This window comes from Vipera ursinii, assembly GCF_947247035.1.
Source record: "Vipera ursinii genome assembly, chromosome: 2".
Lineage (NCBI taxonomy): Eukaryota > Metazoa > Chordata > Lepidosauria > Squamata > Viperidae > Vipera > Vipera ursinii.
This window is the reverse complement of record NC_139513.1, coordinates 57,244,915-57,270,417: the sequence shown is the minus strand read 5'-3', so window position 1 is coordinate 57,270,417 and position 25,503 is coordinate 57,244,915. Positions and strand designations below refer to the sequence as shown.

At 37.2% G+C, this 25,503-nt stretch overlaps 1 protein-coding gene across 1 annotated transcript in view; it reads right to left on the bottom strand.

Annotated features, from left to right (window-relative positions):
- Positions 1-25,503, bottom strand: part of ERC2 (ELKS/RAB6-interacting/CAST family member 2) — a gene marked incomplete at its 5' end in the record, with an annotated part of 568,754 nt that overhangs the window by 466,201 nt on the left and 77,050 nt on the right. Inside the window, one exon of the mRNA XM_083352921.1 lies at positions 10,513-10,929. Coding sequence (XP_083209047.1) covers positions 10,513-10,929 — 417 coding nt within the window. The remainder of the gene's footprint in view (positions 1-10,512; positions 10,930-25,503) is intronic.

Genomic DNA, 25,503 nt, shown 5'->3' with positions numbered 1-25,503 from the left:
AAGCCAAAATGCAGTTGAAAAGAAAAGGTTTTTAGAATTCCTGCTTTAAATAATTATTTCAATAATTTGTAATATTTGCTATGATTGCTAAATTGCTGTTAAATAAATCAACTTACTGTTATTGCCCCTGAAGTAGCACTGAACAAACTCAGAAAAGAAACCCTTTTGTTCAATTAATACTAGTTATTTTAAAGTTTAACTGAGACTAATCTTATTTTTAGAATAAATATACCATATAGCAGGTAAGGTTAGGAGGCATTTCATTATAATAAAATATTACTGTACTTCAGTTATACATCTGCACAAGCTTATTTTTGGAGCCAATGTGAGGCTTTTCCGGGGTTCTGGAGCTCTACTTATGAGCCATCTGGTCTGGTTTTATTGCACTGATACTGCAGTTTTAACTGAATACAGAAAAATAACTTTGGAACATTCTGATTTCACAAAATGTATCTGCTCAACTATGAGCACTTGTCATAAATTGATTTTTTTTAATCTACTCCCTTAAGGCTGCCAGCAAAACACATACATAGGAAAGGAGGTTTGAATTCAGCACTCATCTGCTGCAACAGAACGACACAGATTTGTTACAAGGCAAGTTTATTTTTAATTTTGGTGGTTCAATTTCATATAGCAATATCATTTTTTTCTAAAATCCTAAATTCTGATTAAATGTTCCCAGAAAGGGGGGGGGAGGGAGAGAGAGATAAGTTCTTAAAAAATAGAAAAAGAAGAGAGAGGGGACTTTTGCAAACAGGGATAAAATTTTAAGCAGGTCCTGATGAAAATTCACCCATTAGTTTATCATTCCAGAAATAGTTCTTAGAAATCATGTACTACAAGGGTTTGAGGAGCTGTGGTTTACTCAGTTGCAAAATAGTGGAATCTTACAATCCTCATTCAATAGTGCCATCTAGTGAACCTACATAATTGCAGCTTTACCAAGACTATCAGCTGCTCTATGCATGATTATTTACACTTAGATCAATTTAACCTTTGCCTCCAGGGAAGTAAAAAAGGCTCACTGGACATCCACTCAGTAAGAAAAGATGAATTTTAATTGATTTAAAACCATAATCCAAGCTACTGGGAGGACCCTAAACAGCAAATCCGTGTCTGAAATACAACCCAAGTCATACCATCTGTTTATATATGTCTATGTGAATGCCTTAAATGTTTCATGATGAATTTATTTTTTCACCAACCAGTTATTTCCTGATCCAAATCTTCAAGAGGCTGTTGCTGGTCCTCTTATAATTAAGACAGAAAAAATAAACAGAAAAGGAAAAAAGATATTTGGGGCAGGAGAAGAAAAACAGTCCCATAGCTGCTAAACCTAGAATGGTGAATGGTAATGACACACCTTTAAGCTACATTCCTAATCCTAAACACATATATAGAGCAAATTATTATGGGACTGGGGAGAAATAATGTTGGCATATCTTCTTGCACATTCCAACATTACCACCTCGTGCTAGCCAAGGCCAAAAATGTGCCATGTGAATACCTGATATTCCCATTTTAGCAATATGGAATAAATTAACTATGCCTGCTCCATGACTGGTATGGTTGACTGACTGATATTAGACTAACTACAGTAAGAGAATAACTTTGAGTCCAGTGGATTCAAAATAGATCTCTTCCCAGAACACCCCATTTATTGTTTCTTCATCAATATATTCCTGCCCAGCAGCAATTGGGGCACTTCTACAATGAAAGGCTCATTTCTAGAAGTGTTATTCCTTACAGGTCAAAAACCAATGCAAATAATTCACACCCTAATCGTCTCTCCACCACCATGCCAGTAAATAATTCCCATTATGTATATTTATTTCTAAATAAGTTTATCACTATTGGCAGTTTTAATATTTTTCCTTTACTTAATTTCCAGCTTTTCTATTGCTACCAAGGTGGCCAGTAGGATGGAAGGCTGTCAATCTTGAGCCTCTCAGAATCGAATTCCTGGCTGTGGGCACAGTTAGCTTGCAATACTGCATCCTAACCACTGCCCCACCATGATATGTAACAATGTAATGGAAAATGTTTGCAAAAATGTATTTTCATATTATGAAGCTATTTTCACATTTATCTAGGATTAAATATGCAAACCCAAAGCCTCAGATATGATGTCATATAAAGTATTCTCAGTGAGATGCAAGCAAATGTCAGCATAACACTCTGCAGATAGTACTCACCTGATCCAAATATTTCCCCGTTGCATTTTACAAATGAGATTATACAGTAAGACAAAGCTTCAACTGAGTAGGTTGTATTTCTGTATAACAGCTGAATCTCAAGAAGAAAGTCAGCAGGAAGTAAATTTAAAAACAACAACATGATACTGAATCATGATATTGTATGTGTTGGCAATTATATACCTTCTTAATATTTTATTTAAAAATTTTTTTTAAAAAAATCCAAGAACTTGAAGTACTTGGATATAATGCAGTCAGTCCTATATTATCCATAAAGAGTTGTAAATTTGCCTACTTAAATGTTAACAGAATAGTATTTGGAAGAATTAAGGATTTGTATTCATTAAGAAAAAGGGGGAAAACATTTATGCATATCTGCATGTATAAATAATGAATGCTTTTAAATAGGAACCTAGCTACCTTTTCCATTTCTTAAGCCTACACACAAAAACTGAAAACTCACCCACACAGATACATCAGAGCATGAAAAAATTCCTAGTTTCCTTAGCAAAAATAATAGCATTTTCTTCTGTTACAAAGAGTAAGCACACGTGCATTCATTTCCTTGAGACAGATTAAGATCACCTTTGATCATCTGCCACAATGTGCATATTAGAAAGTAATCATTCCTAACAATTGAAAAAGACTCAAAGATATGTATATCTAAAGTCACATTACAGCATAGCATCCATACCGCAAATCACATACAGGTGATCCTCGACTTATAATCATAGTTGGGACTTTGTCGCTAAGTGATGTAGTTGGGTGAGACCAGGTTCAAAGGTGTGATCTTTTTTTTTGCCATGGTAGTTAAGCAGATCACATGGTTGTTGAGAAAAATGGCAACTGAACCCATAAGAATATAATTTTCACTAAACTATCCACTAATGCCTGGGGGAAGAACCAGATCTTAATGGCTTTCCTGAAAGCAACAAAATACAAGAGTAGTATGGGAGAGAGTGGGAGTAATCATTCCAGAGAACAGGGGCAAACATAAAAAAGGCAGACTTCCTAGGCCCTCTGAAAGCATATGAGACAGACAGATGTTCTTGGGAAAAGGCAGGCCCGTGAGTAACCCAGTCCATGACACGAAAGCTTTAGAGGTCATAATCAACACCTTGAATCATATCTGGCAGCCAGTACATCTCTCAGAGTAGCAATATTATGGGTGCATAAGGAATTGCACCCATAACCACCCATGCCACTGCATTCTAGACCAAATGAAGCTTTCAGGTGGTTTTCATATAGATTGCATTGCAACAATCCAATCACCAAGGTGTGCTTGACCACATGCAGGGCCTCTCAGTCAATGAATGGGTACAACTGACATAGCATAACATCCCCATCTCCCTGTTCTAGCCCAGAGTCAACAGATGGCTTCGCATAGAAAGGTTTTCTTGTAAAAATACAAAACTTTTCTTGCATAGAAAATCAATTTAAACTCAGAAAGGGAGCTTGGCTCTGCTAGGGGTATGTTGTTGGTGTTCCAAAGGAATGTACTGCAGATTTTTCATTAGAAGAGACTCCACAAATTTCTCAATGTTTTTGCCAACAATGAATTTAGCACGGCCATGGCTTCCTGCTGTTTTTATTACTTGGAAAGTGCCATTTTGGGGAAGCTGGAATGAAATTGGCGAGAGTGCTGCCAGCTTCCCATTCCACTCAGTAACAGAAAGACCAGCAAACCCAAAAATAGCATGGCTACTAGGCCAGTGGATCGAAGACAGAACAAGAATGAGGCAGAAGTGAAAGCCTCTCCACACAAACAACTGTCAGCTGTGCAGTTCTGACAGGAGTTGCTAGTCTTACAGAAATAGCCCAAATGATAGGTCACCAGAGCAGAGCACCTTTGTACCAGGAACTGTCACTTAGGAAACTTTAAAGATGGCTATCCCTTCTTCTCAGCCAACTGCCCATATATGCCAAAGCCCATTATGTTATAAAGGTACAGTACATATTCAGTTGTTTAATTTACTTATTTGTAAGTAAGTTACCATAAAGAGTCAAGAGAAAGGTACTTGTAACATGCTTTGCTTCAGGTAACAAAAAGGCTTGTCCTGCCTTTGGGCCTAATAGTTTGGCTGTGGTAGTGCTTGAGGCAGCAAAAAATGCCTTCAGCCAGCCTTAAATATAATTACTGTTTTCAGGAATATAATTGGAGTGAATCTATGTTTTCCTGTCTGGGATCTGTGCCAAGATTATGAAAGCTTCCTCCTCCACACCTACGAAGTCGGTCCAAAATATTGTATTTTAATTTATACACAGAATTTTAATAAAATACAATCGTCTTTTTGATAGGATGGTATTCATAGCATGCATGAACACATATATATACACAAAGAGAGAAATGTTACATACCCACATACTTAGCTCATGCAGTTATATTTATACCATATCTGCATATATTCAAGCACAATTCACAGTTTGTGAGCTTGTCTAAAAGAAGTCAAAATGAACCTAATAAAGAGGCTGGTGTTGGAGTGGTTGCTAATCTGTGTAACTAACTTCTCAAAGGGGTGGAGAAAGAAATGCTTGGGGTTGATAAAAGTTTCCTTAGTGAATTATAACTGGCTCCAATGAAAGGCATTTACAATAAACACAAAATGTCTGCAAAGCATCTGTTTTACAGAAGAAATTTTACTCCGTGAATGTTCTAAAAACTTTGCCATAAATAATTCATTTCAGCAGTTCAAGTTCTATTATCAGTCCCCATCCTTTTAGTTGGTTATTTGTAGAGAAAGAAGCAAAGTTTTTTCTAGTTTAAGTTGTCCAGCATTTGAAACCGGTACTTGTATAATTATACACTTACATACATCAACACCCTATTTTTCAGTTTAACAAAACAACTTTGATAGAAGCCTGGGTTAAAAACTGGATGTAATGATGACATCATATTCTGCTTTTAGGGAAAATGCATTTAAATGAATACTCAGTTTGTGAGGGTATACGTATACATAAAATACTTACTGGAACTTTACACGTTACTAGAGATGTATCAACTAAAGGAAAGATTTCAACAGTAGTAATAATATTTTTTAAAAAGAAATCTTTAAGTACTTAGAGTAAAGCATGTGAGGTCACTACATCTAAGAAAGAGTAATAATAAGCATCTGTGCTAGATTGCCACATGATTAAAAAAGAATGGTGTTTTTTTTAAAAAAAAACACATCAAACAGATGTGTAACCAAATTTGAGAGTAAAAATCAGGTATCCTTCATTTTGAAACAGGAAAGTTAATTAAATGTATTTTTTATATTGTTAAGTTGACAGCTGTACACAAATATGAAAACCTGAGGTGAAGTACAGGCCCATACTGGCTCCAACATAAAGTTGAAATAGCATGATTAATATACTGCATATGGACAAGTACAATATTATATAGTGATTTTAAAATTTTATTTTAGAGCACCTTTCCCATTTGGGGCAAAATACTGTAACCTCCAATTTTATATATATTGGCAGCGCTGACTTCTGAGAGCAGTTTGCTATGAGGTGCATTACAATGTCATCTATTCAAGTCATAAATCATATCCTCAAATTCTTTTAAAGCAGTTTGGAAAAACTGATACAAAAAAATAACTTGTTATAAACATTGGAAAAACTGTCTTTAATCACAAATGTTACCCAAATACAAAATTCTACAAGTTGCTCAAAGGATAATTTTAGATGAATATGTTTTTCTTTGTGAACCGCCCAGTCATTTATTTTAAAAAATAAGTACATAAATTTTAATTTGCACAATTTAAAATCAAGGTATGTTTTTCTGCCTATATTTTCTCTTTGCTAATAATCCATGCTTACCAAGGGTAATTGGGGCCAGGACTCTGTCGCTAAGAGATACAGTCATAACATGTGACATCACATCACTGCACCAGCTTACAACCCCAGTGCTGGCAGTCCTAGTGGTTGTTGTTTGGTGAATACCTCACTGTCGCAGCGTCCTGCATTAACACGTTCAACATAGGTGACCTCCTGTCAGCTCCCCATTAACTTTGCTTGTTGGAAGCTGGCATTGGAAAATCACAAACAGCAATTGTGGGATTGCAGAACACTGTGGCATTATCACTGCAAGCCACTTGCTGAATGCTGAAATCATAAATAAGTGACCTTGGGGATTCTGTAACAGTCACAACTAAAAGGACCAGTCATAAGTATGCCTTGTTCAGCACTATTGTAACTTTGGACAGTCACTGAGCAAGTCAATGTTAAATGAGGATTACCTGTAGTATATCTGGAACAGATGCAAGGTGTCCAGTAACAACCAGGACTTTACAAAGGCTTCTGCCTATTCTCTGAATTGTCTGAAGACTTGGAAAGTAAACATTTTAAGAGTAAAAAAAATAACTGTCCAGGTTTTGACACATTTTCTTCCTAAATTATACAGCTAATGTAAAATTCATAGCGAAATTTTACAGACATTATAAAAATACAAATGCTGTGGTTTCTGATTATTCCAAATCTAATTCTATTTGTATCCATTGAGCTATAAAAGAAAGTTTGAGAATCCTGGTTTTGAAATATGAAATGTTTCAGCCCATTGATGTGTAAACTTTGGTTGTGCTTTTGTTATTTTATTTTCAAAGGACTAAACCGGTTCTACTCGTTTAGGAAAAATTTAAATTCTTGAGAGTATCCAGAATAATAGAATAACATAGTTGGAAGGGATCTTGAAGGTCTTCTAGTCCAACCCCTTGCTCAGGCAGGAAAACCTATACCATTTCAGACACATGGTTGTCCAGTCTCTTCTTAAAAACTTCCATTGTTGGAGCATCCACAACTTCTGGAGGCAAGTGGTTCCACTGATTGATTGTTCTAACTGTAATGTGTTGGGATTTTACTTAAACTGTTTCACATGTCTGTTTGAATGCTGCTTAAGGTTGCTCAGTTGGTATGTCTGTGTAACGGTCACTGACTAGCCAGACTTGCTGTCTCCAAGAAGATCATTGGATGATTTGGGGTGGGAATGGGTTCCTTTAAACGTTTTGGCTGCTGCCTAGTGGCCAACCGTATAAGTAGCTGCGCAGAAGCCTCTGTTTCAGTTCTGTTCCTTTTTGCCTCAATAAAGCAATGTTCCTGTTTGCAACCTGTCGTCTCGTTTACTGCCTACAAAGAACTCACTACACAACACTAACTGTCAGGAAATTTCTCTTTATTTCTAGGTTGGTTCTCTCTTTGATTAGTTTCCATCCATTGTTTCTTCAGGTGCTTTGGAGAATAGCTTGACTCCCTCTTCTTTGTGGCAACCCCTGAGATATTGGAACACTGCTATCATGTCACCCCTAGTCCTTCTTTCAATTAAACGAGACATACCCAATTCCTGCAACTGTTCTTCATATGCTTTAGCCCCCTAATCATCCTTGTTGCTCTTCTCTGCACTCTTTCTAGAGTCTCAACATCTTTTTTACATCATGGCAACCAAAACTGGATGCCATATTTCAAGTGTGGCCTTACCAAGAAATTATAAAGTGGTATTAACATTTCACATGATCTTGATTCGATCCCTTTGTTAATGCAGCCAAGGATTGCATTGGCTTTTTTTTTGCCAAATGTAACAACATATTACTAAGTATGCCTCCTATAATGCATATTATTAATTATTATTTATTTCATTATTAAGTATACCTCTGTTTAACTTATACAAAGCACAATAATTATCACAAGGCATTTGTAAATAACCTTTGCTCATAATCAGACAGTATAAAAATGTCTTGAAATGAAAACTGTAGGAAGGAAAGCTGCCCTTTGAACAAGAATGCTTTCACTATTGAAATTTGTGCAGGGATAACAAAAACTACCTTCAGTGACTACCTTCTACATTTGTGGACAATTTCTGCTCCTATCTGTCTTCATGGAAAGGAATAAATATTTCCTAAACAAAAAGCATTCCATTTTACTTCCTTCTTCTCAGAGGTGTCAGTCTGCACATCAAGAAATTCGACCACATGCATTTATTTAGAAGCATCAAAATGGGCCTCAGGCGCTGTTATTACTTTTTGCTCTGAATAAAAGAAGATTTTAAATCTTTCCACAAATTGTTGCTTATTCTACGTTTTATCATACAGCTTAATCCCCGATGAATCCTATGAAAGCTAAAAAGCATAGTGAAGACAATAGAAAACTTAATAAACCTAATGTTTTATTGCAATTTTCTAATAGGTATGCAAAACTGACCATTGTACCTTGATAAAATCTTACTGTCCCATATATTTGCACTTCAATAGCTCCTCATTAGCTGACATAAACAGAGAAAAAGAAAAGAAAACAAAGATCCAATCCATAGTGACTTTATTATACGTTGTCTGAAATTATTTGCCTAGGTTCACATCCAATCAAGCTGCAGTAATTACGGCAGCGAAACTTTTAGTAGCACAATATTGGAAGAAGGAACAACTGCCGACTATACTGTAGAAGAGTGGACTTTGAAAGTTTCTAACTTGGCGGAAATGGCAAAGATTTCAGCATATTTGAAAGATCAATCCCAACAGAGATACATTGTGGAATGGAGAAGATGGATTGAATATATTCAGAATAAATATGGGACTAAAAAGTATCATTTAGCATTTGAATAAGTAGCGGATTTTTATGACGTATAAGTAGTTAGTAATTTTATTAATATTTTGACTATGGAGAGTTAAAGTGTGATAGAATGTAATGTTTTATTATTGTTGTTAGCTTATTTTAGATTATGCTTGTTTGTATTATTATACCCTGTATTCAGCTCTGGGAAGTCGGGGAGGGGGAAGGGTAGGGTAGGGTTGGGGGGGTTGGGGAGAGGGGAGGGGGAGGAGGGGGCTTTCTGTATTCAAAATGTATTGTAAAACTTTTCAATTAAAAAAAAGCTGCAGTAATAAGCTGCAAAAGGCAAAACTGAATAAAAATGGACGCAAAGCAAGAAAAAAACTGGCAGAAGTACTGGCCCATCTCTGTGTAACATAAGGAATGAAAGCTTCTTTAGTCCCATATTTATTCTGAATATATTCAACTCGTTTTGGCATGAAATATGCAGCTTGAACAGCTGACACAGAATTCCAGTAGCTAGGAGTTACCTTCTTTTGGCATCTCTTCTTCACTATCACATCTGATTAATTCTTAGTAAGCTTTTGCTCCATTAAATCTGGCAACTATATAATTTCCCTAAAACCCACATTTTTTTAAAAATGGTGCCAATTTTTATTATACCTCAAAAACTTTATTGCGAAACAGACTGCAAAAAAGATGCTGTGCTATCATCTGTACAGTGGCTTATGATTTAATCAAGATTAACTCTTCCTAGAAAAATAGTTTAGGAAATTAGAATTGTAAGAATTAAGCATGCTACCATAGGAATTGTCAGATAAAAAATTGGATCCAAAGTCAGTTAAGGTAGGCATGCCCACCTGTGGCCTGTGGGCCTCATGCAGCCCTGGACAGTTACTAATGTGGCCCCACAAGATCATAAACTTTTAAAAGAAGTTTATTATTTACATACATTAACTATAATATATATATTTTATATGCAGTTCAAGACAATTTCTCTTCACTCAGTATAGCCCAGGTAAGCCAAAAGGTGAAGGGTTGTATGTATGCCAAAGCCAGCTTTAATATACGTGAAGATATTCCTAGCTGGAAGAGGAACCATGTGCGAAAATGAGAATGTTCTTCTTAGGTTTCCTTAGTCCTGTTGGGCCCAAGTTTAACCCATGATCAACAGTTTGTATTCAGCCCAACCCCTTTTTGGTGATTTTTAGGTCCTCCTTGGTTGTACTATTAAAAATCAGCAGCAAATCCTTAAGCAAGACCAATGTTTATGCAGTAAAACAGTAAAAACAGCATTAAGCCTTGCATAGAAAAGTTGTTTTAAAGAAATGCAAAATCACCTTCCCAAGAAGTAGGAAAGAGATTAAAAAAAACCTCCCTTCAATAAATGAAAGATGAAACATTCGATTAACATGACAAGGATCCAGAATTCAGCTCTACCGCTGGCTGCTTTGCATAAACTTTACTGAATGACTGTTAGGCCCTGTGTGAGGAAAGGAGTGTACTATGACATGCAGAGACACCCACTCCCCAAGATAAACATCACTCATATAAAGTATAATAGTTTACAGTTAGGTTCCACAGAACTGCAAGCCAGAAGTTACAAATGGCATTGCCGAAGCATGGGGATCACTTTCAAATGTTTACATTCTCCTTACCACTTGGGAAGTGGATTGGAGAGGAAGACCACTTATAAAACTATTACAGAAAGTAAGATTGCAACCATCCTGTTTCCATTTGTTTTTTAGACTCTGCAAAAACCGCAGCTGAATTCTGTTCAAAACGAGCATGGTCTCCTTACCTCTCTAAGATGGATGTTTTCCTTCTCTTTCTGGTCTAAGATCACTTCTAAATGATTAACCTGAGATTCCGCTTCTGCCATCCTTCGAGTTCTTTCGTTTTCTTCATCCATCCCTTTGGATGGCAGCCCTTTGCTTTGCAACATTTCCAGAAGCTTCTTGATGGATTCATCTCTGGCATTCAGCGTCTGTTTCTGGGTTTCTATTCTCAGCTCCATTTCTTCCAAGGTTTTTCTCAAGAGAAACAACTCTTTTGCCTGTCTATCATGCTCAGCTTGAAGTCTTCGGAAATTCTCCTCTGTCAGTTCAATAGTAAAATGCTCAGCACCTCGGTTACCACTTTCTTGCTGAAGGAGATGGTTAAGGTCTCTCTGAGTTCGAAGTTCATCTTGGAGCGCCTGAATTGTTAGCTGAAGATGCTGCAATAAAACAAAAAAATATAAATAAGGGTTTAAATAAAGAAGTAATATTCCAGCCATTAGTAAAATTTCTGGTGAGAATCTACACATGAGAGTGATATTATTTGTTATGATGCTTCTTGGCTGCAGTTAGAAACCATATAGAGATGAATGAAAAACACAGACAGTACAAACTACACATATTACCCATAGTGAATCACAAACCTTATGACAAGGAGGTGAAAAGAACAATGTTAAAAATGTAAATGTTAAAGACTGGCATTCCATAACCAAACACTGTATCTAAAAAGCCTTAGAATTCAGGTTTGGTTGGGATGTAGGAGGGAAGAGAAGCTTAGACATTTTCATACAGTGCAACTGTGCAAATGATTAGTGATAATCACGTCGTATGAAAGTAAAGGAGTTAAACTGTTAAATGAGGCTGCTAATGAAAGCTATGAGCCACTTTATTAAGCAGGATTGTTGCAGCTACTGAAATAAGCATATCAAGAAATCACACATTAAGAAATGCTACATTTTGCAAACAAACTGATTGCAAAGAGTGAACAAACCTTTGTTTTCCTGGCATCCAAAACCTGAACAGCATGAGAAATGGGAAAAAAATGAAGCAAAATCAACATAAAGTTTAAATGCAAGCAAAAGCGATTTAATGAAAAGAACTAAAGCTAACTTAAAGCATCCCCAGCAAAAAAGAAAAACAGTATTGGCTTATGCAGTAGCATTACAATTCTATACTATTAGCACATGCACCCGCCCCTTCATGCAATCAAAAATGCAGTTTTGCACACAGAACCAAAAGAAGTTGGGTTGGATTCAAAGTCTTAGAAACATTCCAAAAATCATTTCCAGCACTATTCTGTCCATTCCCTTGACAATGCTAATGGATAATCCTCATTCCTGATTTATCTAACTGTGACAATTTGTAACAGACAGGGGCATGTGTGGGGATGGGGAATTAGAAAAGTCAAGATGCACAATTGAAGATCTCTCCCATAAAGAAAAGCTGGGCTTTCAACTACAGAGTAATGACTGCCATCTTCACTTTTATCCCACCCCACAAATGCCCCATTTACAGGCAAAAAAAAGTTTTTGAATTTTATTTCACTTTTTCATGCAGCATACTGTGTCAGGTGGATTGACCAAATTGTTTATTCTTGATACCAATCTTCATCCATAATAAGTTCAATCTGGTATTTGCTCCTACAATAGTACAGTACCATCTCAAAATAGATGCATTGGGTTGAATGTTCTTCCTTCATACAAAGAGCTGGCATGTCACATAATCATATTAAACACTGGCATGTGAACACTGAATTCTAATTATAAACAGAATTTATTTCCATGTTAGTTATGATTCTAGACTTGGTAGTCTTAGATTGCATTTAATTAATGGTATATAGTATTTACTGTTTAAAATTAACTTTCATGTTTAAGAATTGATTATACAAATTAAATTGTATGATGAGGCTTTATACAGTGAAGTGTAGTTTTGAAAAATGTGTATATGTATTTATTGTCATCTACTGAATATATATCAGTCCCAGCTTAGACTTTGGAAGATCCCACAATTCATGCAATTCTATTATATCTTATTGCTGAATACTGAGGGTAGAAAATGCATCTGAAACCAAAGTTCTGTTAATTTATTTAAAGATTAATGTCTGCTGTTAGTTAATCAATTCCCAAAGCCAGCTGGCAATTACATAAAATCTTTCTGTTATTAGGAAAAATATGGCAACTACAGCAGAAATAAAAGGAACATCCCCCCTGTCTCCCAGCCACCACCCAGTTAAATGATAGACAAAATTACTAACACAATTCCATTTTCCAGAATGTACTGCCTTGTTCTGACGCTATTAACCTAGGTTGTAAAAATCCTAAACCAATCTGAGGAGTGCCTCAAAAAAGTGTACATTCCACCTTTCAAAATGGTTTGTTTTTCTATATTCCGTCTCCTCCACACATATACACAATGATCCCTAGGATGAGATTGAATATACTTATGCAGACATTAAATGGTGCAACATGGTTTCCAGACATCCAGTCACAAAAAGGCCTATTTTAGAGAAAGACAACTTAGGGAAACTAAAAGGTAAGTCATTTGACTGAGATGGTGACTATAACAACAGAGAACATAGAATAATAGCATTGGAAGGGACCTTGGAGGTCTTCTAATCCAAGCAGGACACCAGACAAATGGTTGTCTAATGTTTTCTTTAAAAAATCTCTAATGATGGAACACCATAACTTCTGGAGATAAGCCTTTCTGTTAATCAGTTTTAGAGTAGATTTCTTTTTCTTGTCTGTATTAGTTCTTATTCATTTAACATTCCAGGTTGGAAAAGGGGGAACTAGTAAATTTATTTACAGTATTTATTTATTAAATTTATATGCCACCCATATCACTATCAGGAGATTCTGGGTGGATCACAACATCATACAAGCAAAAATGGAAATATTACAATTTTAAAATATTAAATGTTAAAATTAGGCAGATGCAGGCTTTGAGTTGCAATATACAAAATCATTCCTTCAAATTTATATTTTCCACTTTTTTAGTAACATTTCCTTCCTCAGTTGCACATGAACTCCCCACCACCACCACTCCTAGCACTCAGTATCTACAGTAGCGGCCAAAATTGTGGAAACCTTTTGGGAAAAGTGTACAGCAGAAATGCCACCTTTGGTTAAGTTTCCACTAATTTTCTTCTAATTTCTTTATAACTGTAGCCTTGTTCACTTAATAATACTATTTTACATTGCTTTCTGAGCAACCAGTCAACTCTTTGCACCATTACTTTAATTTTATTATGTTTTACAAGCTCACTAAATGAAAGGACACAAAAAACTCCAACCAACTTGATAGCGATCACATAACTCACTGACAAATGTCCTCCTCTCAGCTTCAATACATGACATCAATAACTGAATCCTACTGTGATCTGATTGGCTCATTGCCAAAACAAGATGACACCTGATTGGTTCTCTAAACACTCATGCTCATTGGCTACAGTCAGATGAAGGAAAGCTACCTGATATCAACCTAAGCAAGTTGTGCTTCCTTTTTCTGGTTATTTGGCTAAAACTTTTCATAGAATACAGTACAGATAATTGAATAAACTTTGTTGCATTACATTCTTGATTAAATTATCTTTCCATTGATATATAATTTTATGGTACTTGTCAAAAAAAAAGTGGTGTTATTAGCCATCAAACCTCAAAAATACACTTTTCCTAAAAGGTTTCCACAATTTTGGTTACTACTGTAACTCTTAGCTTAGTTATTTATGGATATAGATGCTCATTTTTTTTTATATCCCTGGATACCAGCACACCCATAAAGTCTTTCCAGAAAAATATATGGGTGTACATGCAACTGTTACATTTATTCAAAATAAATACAGAGGGGATGGATGTTCTCCCAAATTAACTGTGAAGTGGAGGAAGTGTGTTTTAACTTCACTGTTAAATGGAGTAACTGAGTAATGAGTATGAACAATAAAAGTAAGTGGCTGAAAGGAGACAAGAGAGAAGGAAGAGCTACTTCATTTCAAGAGACCGGGAGAGAGATACTAATCTCACCTTCTGACTTTTGCAAAGAAAATAACAGAAAGATGAACTAATGGGTGGAAATCATTGAATGGGGTTGTTTCAAGCAGTTGAGTTAAAGAATACTGACTTATCTTCCACTTATCAACTTTTCTCATTTAAAGGTTTACTTCTGCCCTGGAGAGATCTCTCCATCCATGGAAAATCTCCATGCAAATCATGATTCAAAGGGAGGAGGATGGACAAAGAAGCTCTCCAGTGAAGCAATCAGCCTTAATACATGGAGAGGAATGGCAGAGAAAAGAGGCTAGCATACTGGCTGAACAACACTGCTCATGCTCATGGATTAAGAACCATAGGACTCAATAGGACTTTCTCAGGCAAATGCTGAAAGTTTTATGTTAGCTAAAACCTGAATTTCCTGGAATTTCTTTGTTTTATACGTATATACGTACAAGAGTAATTATGTTCAAGACAATGCTTTGTGCGTGTATATGAAAAGGGGGGGGTGAATTAATTTTAGCGATGGAAAAAGTGCAGAGAAGAGCAACTAGGGTGATTAAAGGCCTGGAGACTAAAAAATATGAAGAATGGTTGCAGGAACTGTATATGTCTAGTCTAGAGAAAAGAAGGTCTAGGGGTGACATGATAGCAGTATTCTAATACTTGGGGGGACACCATAAAGAGGGGACCAACTTATTTTCCAAAGCACCAGAGGGCAGGAGGATGGAAACTAATCAAAGAGAGAAGCAACGTGGAATTAAAGAGAAACTTCCTAACAATGAGAACAATTAACCAATGAAACAGCTTGTCTTAAGAAGTTGGAGGTTTTTAAGAAGAGACTGGACAACCACTTATCTGAAATGGCTTGAGCAGTGGGTTGGACTAGACAATCTCCAAGTTCCCTTCAAGCTCTATTCTGATTGATTGATTGATTGATTGATTGATATGGCTTTTAATTTGTACTTATTTATTCATACTTATTTATAAACTATGGAGCTATTCCCTTAGAGGAAGGGTTTTATTCATCAATAATTTAGAAAAGTATTAAAGAATTAAAATAGATAGCTACAGATTTTTTTAAAATAGAAACAATGGACAACTGGACTTCATAAATATCTAATATTACAATAGTATTATTGATCCAGAAACTCTCTTGCTATAATAAAGAACTATTTAAAGACATTAGATCCACTCTCCAGTCATAAATATATAAATTCTCCTTTGATTTGAGTCTTATATACTAACATATAATTATCTTGGACATTTTATACATCTGTTATTATAAATGTCCATGGGATTTCAATATTCCAATTACATTAAATATGTTAGGTGGAACATTTTACATGAAGATATAAAATAGAAGCAAATAAAGTTTTAACTAGTAGCCAGCATGGGTTTATCAAAAACAGATCATGCCAAACCAATCTTATTTCATTCTTTGATAAAGTGACTAGACTATTAGACCAGAGAAATTCTGTGGACGTAGTATACTTGGGCTTCAGTAACACATTTGATAAGGTAGACCACAACCTACTCCTTGGTAAGCTAGAAAAAGGTGGAATATACAACATCACCACCACATGGATCTGTAGCTGGCTGGCAAACCATACTCAACGAGTAGTCCTCAACAGCACTACATCCACATGGAGAGAAGTAAACAGTGGGATACCATAAGGTTCTGTCTTAGACCCAGTACTCTTCAACATTATCATCAATGACTTAGATGGGGGAATTGAAGGGGAACTCATCAAATTTGCAGATAACACCAAACTGACAGGAGTACCCCAGAAGAGAAACTCAGGATCCAAAAAGATCTTGACAAACTTGAACAATGGGCCCTGTCTAACAAAATGAATTTCAACATGAAGAAAAGCAAAGTTTTACATTTAGGCAGGAAAAATCAAAGGTACAAGTACAGACTGGGTGAGATCTGGCTTAAAAACAGCAACTGTGAGAGGGACCATGGAGTCCTAGTGGACAATCACTTAACCATGAGGCAGCAGTATGCAGCAACAGCCAAAAAAGCTAATACAATCCTGGGTTGTATAAACAGAGGCACAGAATCAAGATCATGCAAAGTATTAGAACCGCTTTATAAAACCCTAGTAAGACCGCACCTGGAATATTGCAGCCAATTTTGGTCACCATATCACAAAAAAGATGTTGAGAGTTTGGGAAAAATTCAGAGAAGAGCAACTAAGATGATCAAAGGCCTAGAGACTAAAATATATGAAGAATGGTTGCAGGACTTGGGTTTGACTAGTCTAAAGAAAAGAAGAAATAGGGGAGACATGATAGCAGTATTCCAGTATTTGAGGGGCTGCCACAAAGAAGAGGGGGTCACGTTATTCACCAAAGTGCCAGAGGGCAGGACAAGAAACAATGGTTGGAAACTGATCAAAGAAAGAAGCAACCTGGAATTAAGGAGAAACTTCCTGACAGTGAGGACAATTAACCAGTGGCATAGCTTGTCCCCAGAAATCATGGGCATTCCATCACTGGAGATTTTTAAAAAGAGGCTAGATAGTCACTTGTCTGCGATGGTATATGTTCTCCTGCTTGAGCAGGGGGCTGGACTAGAAGACTTCCAAGCTCCCTTCCAGCTCTATTCTATTCAATCTTGCCAGGATTCAGTTTTAGCCTATGCTTCTCATCCAGACCTCAAAAGCCTCCAGGCTCCAAGAGAGGGTGATCACGATATCACTAACTCACCACGGGGAAATATGTATAACTGAGTATCATCAGCATATTGATCATACAGATGCTCTTCCCCAATGATTTCATGTAGCTGTTAAACAGTAGCTGAAGCAACAGCGATTCTTGTAGGATCCCACAGTGCAGGAGCTGAGGGTTGGGCCTCTCACTCCAAGTGAGAAAGGAAGTGAACCAGGACAACACAGATTCCATGGTTGATGATATCGACAGCCACTGAAAGGACAGTTAGAGCAAGGACAGATACCACTACGCCCATCCTGCTCTCACTAGAGATCACCAAAAAGCACAAATGACATTTTGACCCCATATTTGGGTCTGAATTCCAGCTGAAGAAGATTCAGATAATCTGTTTCATCTATGGAGTGCCATGTGACCACCTTTTCAACAGCTTTCACCAAAAAGGGAAGATTGGAGACAGGGCAAAAATTATCCATAAGGGTGGGATCTAGCAATGGCTTCTTAAGAATAGAGTAAACCATAGCCCCCTTAAAAGACTGGCGACCTCCCTCAGCAAGGAATTGCTAAGTTCAGTCAGATGCTCTGCAAGCTCTTCAGAAACAAAGTAATAGGGGTAAATTCCAGAAAAGCCTTGTTAACTTAAGACACATATGGCATTCTCTCAATTGTTTTCTGCCCAAGGAACAAAAAATGCCAAACCTTTTTTTGGGGGGGGGAGGGGGGGCGTGTGTTACTGTTATTATTTATGTGATTTGTAATTTGTACTAGCTACTATTTTAAGGACATGAAATAAACAGAACTGAAGCAAGTTAAAGTAGTTATATTGTATTAAAGAAATGCAAGAAAGGAGAAAATTGTAATTAAAGTAAGCTTTTTTTTATTTTTTTGCTTCTATTCAGTCATGTTCGATTCTCTTGGTACCCAAGGATTAAAATTAAAATTCACAGTCTCCCAGTTTCTAGCTTAACCACTATACCAAGCTGGCTCTCTCTTGTCAATCTAAAGATCCACTATTGCAGGAAAAATTTCAGGAATATTGAGACAAGGCCATAATTTTAGTTACAGCTCATTATAAAACAGCAATTTTACAGTAGCGCCAACAGGTCCTGGCAGATGAAGACTTCACACAGTCTCAGTTAATTCCAGAATGCTAGAAATGCACTTCAAAGCAGTAGCTTTTTACTTCACTGAAATTTCTTCTGTTCATTAATACTTTTTTTTTACTGGCAACTGCATACGAGAGTTTCCCACTCATCATATATTTTCTGTTAGACTAAACAGATCATTATATTTTATTTTTTACCCCATTCTTATTCAGTAAAATAATTCCTTTGAATCTCCTCCAAGGATTTCTCTGATGTTTCTTACAACAAAGCTGCCAAGACCTGATCATACTACTACAGACTTTGCTTAATTTTGTAACTGTTTAGTTATTTTTGAATTTCAGACATTGTGTTTGCATTCTACTACAATAGGGTTTCTCTTTCCTTTTTGTAAATGAATTCTCCCCCCCCCACTCCCCAAGTTTCTCACTATTTTTCCTCCCAGTCAACATATGTATTTATCAGACTTCTAAGGGATCTCCCTGCAAAAAATCAATAACACAATATGCAAAACCAGTGTAGTCATTGTGTTCTATGCCATATAACTGAAAACAGCTATTGCTGAGGGTGGATGTTTGTTCTCCGAGCTTGTGGGTTGGTTTCCGAAAGTTTAATTACCAGGCTATGAAACATCTTCAGCAGAATTTAGAGGATGTCAATGTCAGTAAATTCCGTGTTAGATGTTACCTACCATATTTTCCGGCATATAAGACGACTGGGTGTATAAGACAACCTCCTACATTTCCTGTTAAATTATAGGGTTTGGGCTATACTCGCCGTATAAGACTACCCCTCTTCCAATGCACACCAAATAAAAATTAAAAAACATCAGATTTGATTTTAATATGGTAATTTTAATTTAAATGCTTATGACATGCAGGTACTTAGTAGGAAAACTGTCACTTATAAACATAAGGCTGTTTGTCATCAAACATGTAAACATAAAACAGTGCAAGTGAATTAAACTTTTCCTAATTCACTCTAAAGCTTTCCCTGCACAGACGAAATGGGAGATCCGCTCCAGGTTTTCCAGCCAGCCCTGTCCCTAAAGTTTCAGCACCTGGCATATAAGACGACCCCTGACTTTTGAGAAGATTTTCATGGGTTAAAAAGTCGTCTTATACACCAGAAAATACGGTACTCTGGTAACGAATCCTTCTGAAACCATCCCACAAGCTTGAAGAACAAAACCTCTCTCTCTCTCTCTCTCTCAACATAGATCTTGAAATGTTTCTTCCCCCATTTTATTTCCTCTTAAAAAGAAATTTGCACATTTGGACAAAAGGTGCTGTAACCACCTTTTCTTTTTGGCTGAGCTTTCTACTTGCATTGGTTTTTTAAGGAAATGCAAAATGTCCATCCCTTATGTCACCCCAAGATTTTTCCATCAAAAGAAGATCGGACCTCAGTTCCAGGAACTAATGTATTTGCAATAGTGGCAAATATCTGTAGCTTGAGTGTACGATGAGGTTGAAGGTTCCTTCTCGGAGCTTGTGGGTTGGTTTCTGAACGTTTTGTTACCAGGCTACATAACATCTTCAGTGGAGTTTAGGAGATGCCAGTGTCTGTGTTCTTCTGTTTATAGGGGTTTCAGATGTGGGTGTGTGGAGTGAGGATCTTGTGATAGGTCTTGTGATAGATCAGGTGTGAATCATCAGTGAGTCTAATATAGTTCCTATCTTTCATAGTACTCCTTTATCCTGCTATACATGTATCCAACCTGTGTATGTGTGTGTGTGTTGTGTGTGTCTTTGAGTCAGGGTTGTTGTTTTTTCACTCCTGGCCTGGACCTGTCCCTGCAGTTTTCTTGGCAAGTTTTTTCAGAAGTGGGTTGTCATTGCCTACTTTCTAGGACTGAGAGAAAATGACTGGCCCAAAGTCATCAATTGGCTCGTGCTTAAGGTAGATCTAAAGCTCACAGTCTCCTGGTTTCTAGTCTGCTGCCTTAACCACTACACCAACCCAGAAGGCTTTTTGAAACAATTTGCTTCAAATCTTACATTCCACTCATATATTTCTATCTTCACTGTGAACTATTGTTAGGTCTCGGTCTTGAAGTTCAGAAGCTAAGCACATCAGCCTATCCCTCTCATTCAGTCAGGGAAATCATGCCACAGACCCTATCAGCCAGAGAATTCCAGCTGGCAGGATCAAGGAAGAGAGCCTTTTTTGCCTCTGCCCCCGCTTTGTGGAACATCTTAACCCCCAGATGAGGAAAGTCCCCAATCATCTGGCCTTCTACAAAGAGCTCTAAACCTGGCTGTGTAGCCTTACATGGGGAACACAAGGGCCCACAGTGATGCCACTGGTTGGCCCCATGAGAAACCCCCACCCCACCCTACAGCCACCTGTATTAAAACTCTTAGTCTCTCGATCTTGAAGCTCTCCATCTCTTTCAATTGTATAATATTATAATGTTATTTTAGATTTTTAGATTTTTAACCTAAATTATTTGGTTTTAATGTTTTATTGTATTGATTAAACTGTCCAAAGCCCCTTGGGGAGATAGATAGGCAGTTAAAAATTTGATATATAAATCAATTAATTAATAAACCTCAGTTGCCTGAAGAGAACATCCCTGAGACACACAGCTGAGATGGGATCAGCTGATCTGAAGCTTGATTTAGTGGAAGTCCAGAGTCCTGCAACATATCACAAATCAAGACAAGAAAATGAAAAGACTTAGACTACTTGAAAGAAAGAAGTGTAACTCAGACCATTAGTCCGGCTGGTAATCAGGCCCATATAAAAGAGGTTGGTTTTGCCACTGGTTTTGGAGGACAAAAAGCATTTACATTTTATCCTTCAGATGCTGTGTGTTGCTTTGGATGGAATACTTAACAGGTGTTTCTCTCTCTGGATTTTTAAAAAAGTATTTTCATCATTTAAGAAGATATGTACTTTCCAATATGTTATTGTTATTAAAGATTTCCAAATGCAATAAATGCTATGTGTAACTTCTATAACATACAACTATTATGTATAAGCAAAAATAAGTCCTATTGAAGTGAATTTACTTCCAATTACATTTAAAGTTGCATCCTAAGTGTACATCGCTCTTTCATTTTTTATAAGAACAGCAAATTAATTTTAATAAATTGGGTTTCTGGAATCATTTTCTTGAAGAAAATTGATAAACACAGCAACTTAGCAAAAACAGCAACCCCCTTGCATAAGTCTGGCAAAGTACAAACAAAACTAAATATATACCAGTCTGCAACTACAGCTAAATTGGGCTACATTCAGTGAATCAAATTCTACAGTGAGTGTGCTCAAGGATTCTGTGCCCAGTCTCGCCTTCCAATTTAGACTGGCAACCTCTATAAGGGCTAAGTAATTGCAGGGTAGAGCTAGTTTCCATTCAAGGTCTGTGAAAAGATTGTCTGACACTTTATACTGCTAGAAATAGAAAAATGGGAAGGAGGAGGAGACAGAGAAGATCAGGACTACAATCATGACAATCTTCAGGACAGGCCAACAAAGAAAATAATCATTTGGAGAAGCTGCTTCATCCTGGGGTAATAAAACAGATTATTATTAACAGATGAATTGGGAAGACTAATTACTGGAAAAGCCACATCTCAGGTTATAAAAGAAACATTAAGTTAAATATCTAAGTGGAGAAGACTCAAACTCTGCATCACTTCTGAACCCTGTATTTTTTTTATTGAAAAGTTTTAAAATACATTTTAAAAACATAAACTCCCTCCCTCCCCCTCCTCCCCACTTCCCCTCCCTCCCCCTCCCCCCCAACTTCCCAGAGCTGAATACAGGGTATAAACTTTAACCAACTTAAGCTAAAATATGCTAACCAACTAAAAAGACACTTTAAATTCTATCGCACTTTAACTCCTCTTAACATAAGAACCCTGTATTTTTCTCTGTTGTATTCTTGCTTAATTATTGAGGTTTAAGTAACTAGCAGACTAACAAATGCTTGCAAGCTACTTTTTGGCCACACGATGGCATTACATCCATGCTTTGCAAAGTCAGATGAATGTGTGCAGACAAACAATAGAAATACACAAATGAACTTTTTCTAGAACAGTGAGGTGGAAGCCAGTGAGCTATGTTTATCATGCCCATATGTTAATACATAAGGCTGCAGCTTTGCAGTTAATTCTAGAGTTGGTCTAACATCTCCTTGGGAAGAGAAATTGATCTAGCAAGCCCTAGATCATAATACCACGCGCTCTCTCTGGGTGTTGCTTCTTTCCTGAGATTAATGCTCAAAATGTATTTGAGTCTGACAAATATATTGCCTACTTTCTAGAACTTTAATAAAACGAGCAAAGAAAGACTATATAAGATTTAATTGAACCTGGGGGACAGCTTTGTAAGTTTTGTAATGATAATGTTCTCAAAACCTATTGATTGATTATGGGTCATCAAGTCACTTTTGACTCCTAGCAACCACACAGATTCTTTCAGGTCTCCCAGTGATTTACTGTAAGTAGATCTATCTACCTTCCAGCTGTTTGCTGTCATCTTTTCTACTTTTCCCAGCAATAAAGCCTTTTCCAGAAAGTTGTCCCTTCGCACATAATGTAACTGAATTAGTCTGATCATTTGTGCTTTGAATGAGAATTTTGGTTTGAGGGGGTTTTGTATAGGGTGGTTACTTGATTTTTAATTCACATATTGAATCATCACTACAAAAGTAATGCTTGATGAGATAGCTAGTTTTCTCTGTAAGCGTAGGTACACTAATTGTGACCTCAAGCTACAAGTGACTTTATCAGCTAGGTCAAAATGCTACTGATATTACTAGTCAATTATGAAGCCTTTTTGTGGAGGTGTCTATTCCAGTAATTAAATAAAAATTTTGAGTTTTATTAGAGGTGTGTGTGTGTGTGTGTGTGAGAGAGAGAGAGAGAGAGAGAGAGCTCAAGGTGCAAACATACCTCATGATTTTACTTCCTCTTTTTTTCCAACAATCCTGTGAAGTGACTTTAGACTGAGAGAGAGTGACTGGCCCAAAATAACATAGCCAGATTTCATGTTTTCTCATACAATGTAAGGGTGGTGCAATGGCTCAGCAGATAAAATGCTGAGCTTGTCAGCTGAAATGCTGAACAGACCTGAGCACCGCATAACAGGGGGAACACCCATCTTCGCCTAGCTACTGCCTACCTAGCAGTTCAAAAGCAGTTCAAAATGTGAGTAGATATCCCTTTGTGGGGAGTAAAGAGCACTCCATGACATCATGCTGGCCACAGAAATGTCTTCAGGCAGCTCATGGCCTCGAAATGGAAATGAGTGCCATCTCCTATAGTCGGCAATGACTAGCAGAGTAAACTCCATAGAGACTCCTTTCCTTTCTTCATACCGTACAATGCAAAACAGAAAACTACTTTGGATGATTTAAATGGACATGTCCATCTACTTTTATTGGCAACAATATGGCAATGTTTTGCCATTGTTTTTATCTGGGAAGTTTCTTTCAGCTTCCCAGTTCAGCCTTCAGCCATCAGATATCCTGATAATTTCCTGTGAAAGCACTAACAGTCTAATTCTGCTTGGTTTATGAGCCTAGGCTGGCAAAGATTTTGTAAACTGCTTGAGACTGTACACACAGGCTCAATATTAAAGAGAAGGTCTTGATACTTATTAAATTCTTCATCTCCCTTCAGATCATTTTACAGCTGGAACTTTAATAAAATTCCATTCAATAAACTCAGGTTTGCATATAAACCATGGTGTTCATTTTAAAAGAACTCTCTTGTCTGTGCTATGAAATTGGCACGGGTCATTCTCAGTACTGGAGTATCAAAGAAACTAGATGTATAAATTATTTCTGGCACTGCCAACATTTCCTGGAGCCATGTAGCCAGAGTTACTGTAGGCTGAATTCTTTTGGCAGTGATGAAGAAAATATGATGCCTTGACTTTCACAGGTGCATTTCACCTTCTGTTTCTGGTTTCAATTCATAAAGTGTTAAAGAAAAAGCACTTCTAAAAAATTAGGTCATGGATGTTTAAAGTTTAATTCAAGCTAGCATTTTTAATGCACAGATCACAAATATGGAGCAATCAGGTCATCAAAGATAATAATTAAATAATAGTTATATCTGATTTGCTATTCTTAAGGGGATCTTTCTTATTGGCTTGAATGACTTCCCAACCATTGTTTATAGTCACTAAATTAAGCAGTTTAATTTTCACAGAAACAAAGATGGATGTAGCCATGACCCAATTCTGACAAATTATTTTGACAACCTTTCAGCTTGGGCCACATCAAAATGTTGACAGACTATCCTACAGAAGCCTCTCCTATCCCCTTCTCTCCTTCAGGCTTGCTCCACCAACATCTCTGCTCTCCTCCCTATTGCCTTCTCTTTCCCCACATTTCTCCTCCTTCCCGCCAAAACCCCTTCTTTTATATCTCCTTCCTCATGCGTTCATTCACTGCCTGGCTGGCCTTTTCATGCACTGCTCATCAGCTGGAGTTGTGTGCACTGATTCTGGGGTCCCCACCAAGCTCCAGTAGCCCCATAGCTCCAGCTGACTCTTCCCCTGAACACTGTGTGCAGTGCCAGCCACCCCCGAGGCCACCAGAAGCCCCAATCAGCTGGAGCCATCCACTGATCCCAGGGCCTCAGTAGAGCCCCAGCAAAACTGCAACTCTAGCTGACTCCCCCAGCCCTCTTTGCCGCCGCTGCTGCTTCAGCTCACACACACACACACACACACACACACACACACACACAACAACAACAAACTCAATCACCTATTCCTACTAGTCTGCTTGCAGATCTAAACAAATCATGGACTGCAGGCCTTGAGCTTGATATGTCTGTTCTAGAGTATAGAGTTCTAGAGTATAGAGTTCTAGAGTCTATACTCTATTTTGAAAAGAAATAAGCCACCTGGTTATGCCCAGCTTGACTGGCAGTACCTAACCAACTTTGGTTGATCCCAACAAAGCTTAATAGAGTTTAACCTCATTAGTACCTGGATGTGAGAATACCAATAATGGGCAATAGGTTAATTAAATCGGACTAAATTGAACAACAGAGAATGGCAAACCACTTCCATACTGTTGCCAAAAACTATTATATGAATATATCCATGAAGTGATTAGAATTTTGGCTTGAGAGAGTTTATCTTTTCCTATTAAGCAAGACTGGTACGCATGGCTGAATTATAAGGGGAGAGGAAATAAATTTCTGATGTTTGTTCCCTTTGCGTTCCCTGTCGTATTGAGTGCTTCAGAACAAATTATACCTTGCTAATTGCAAGTGGT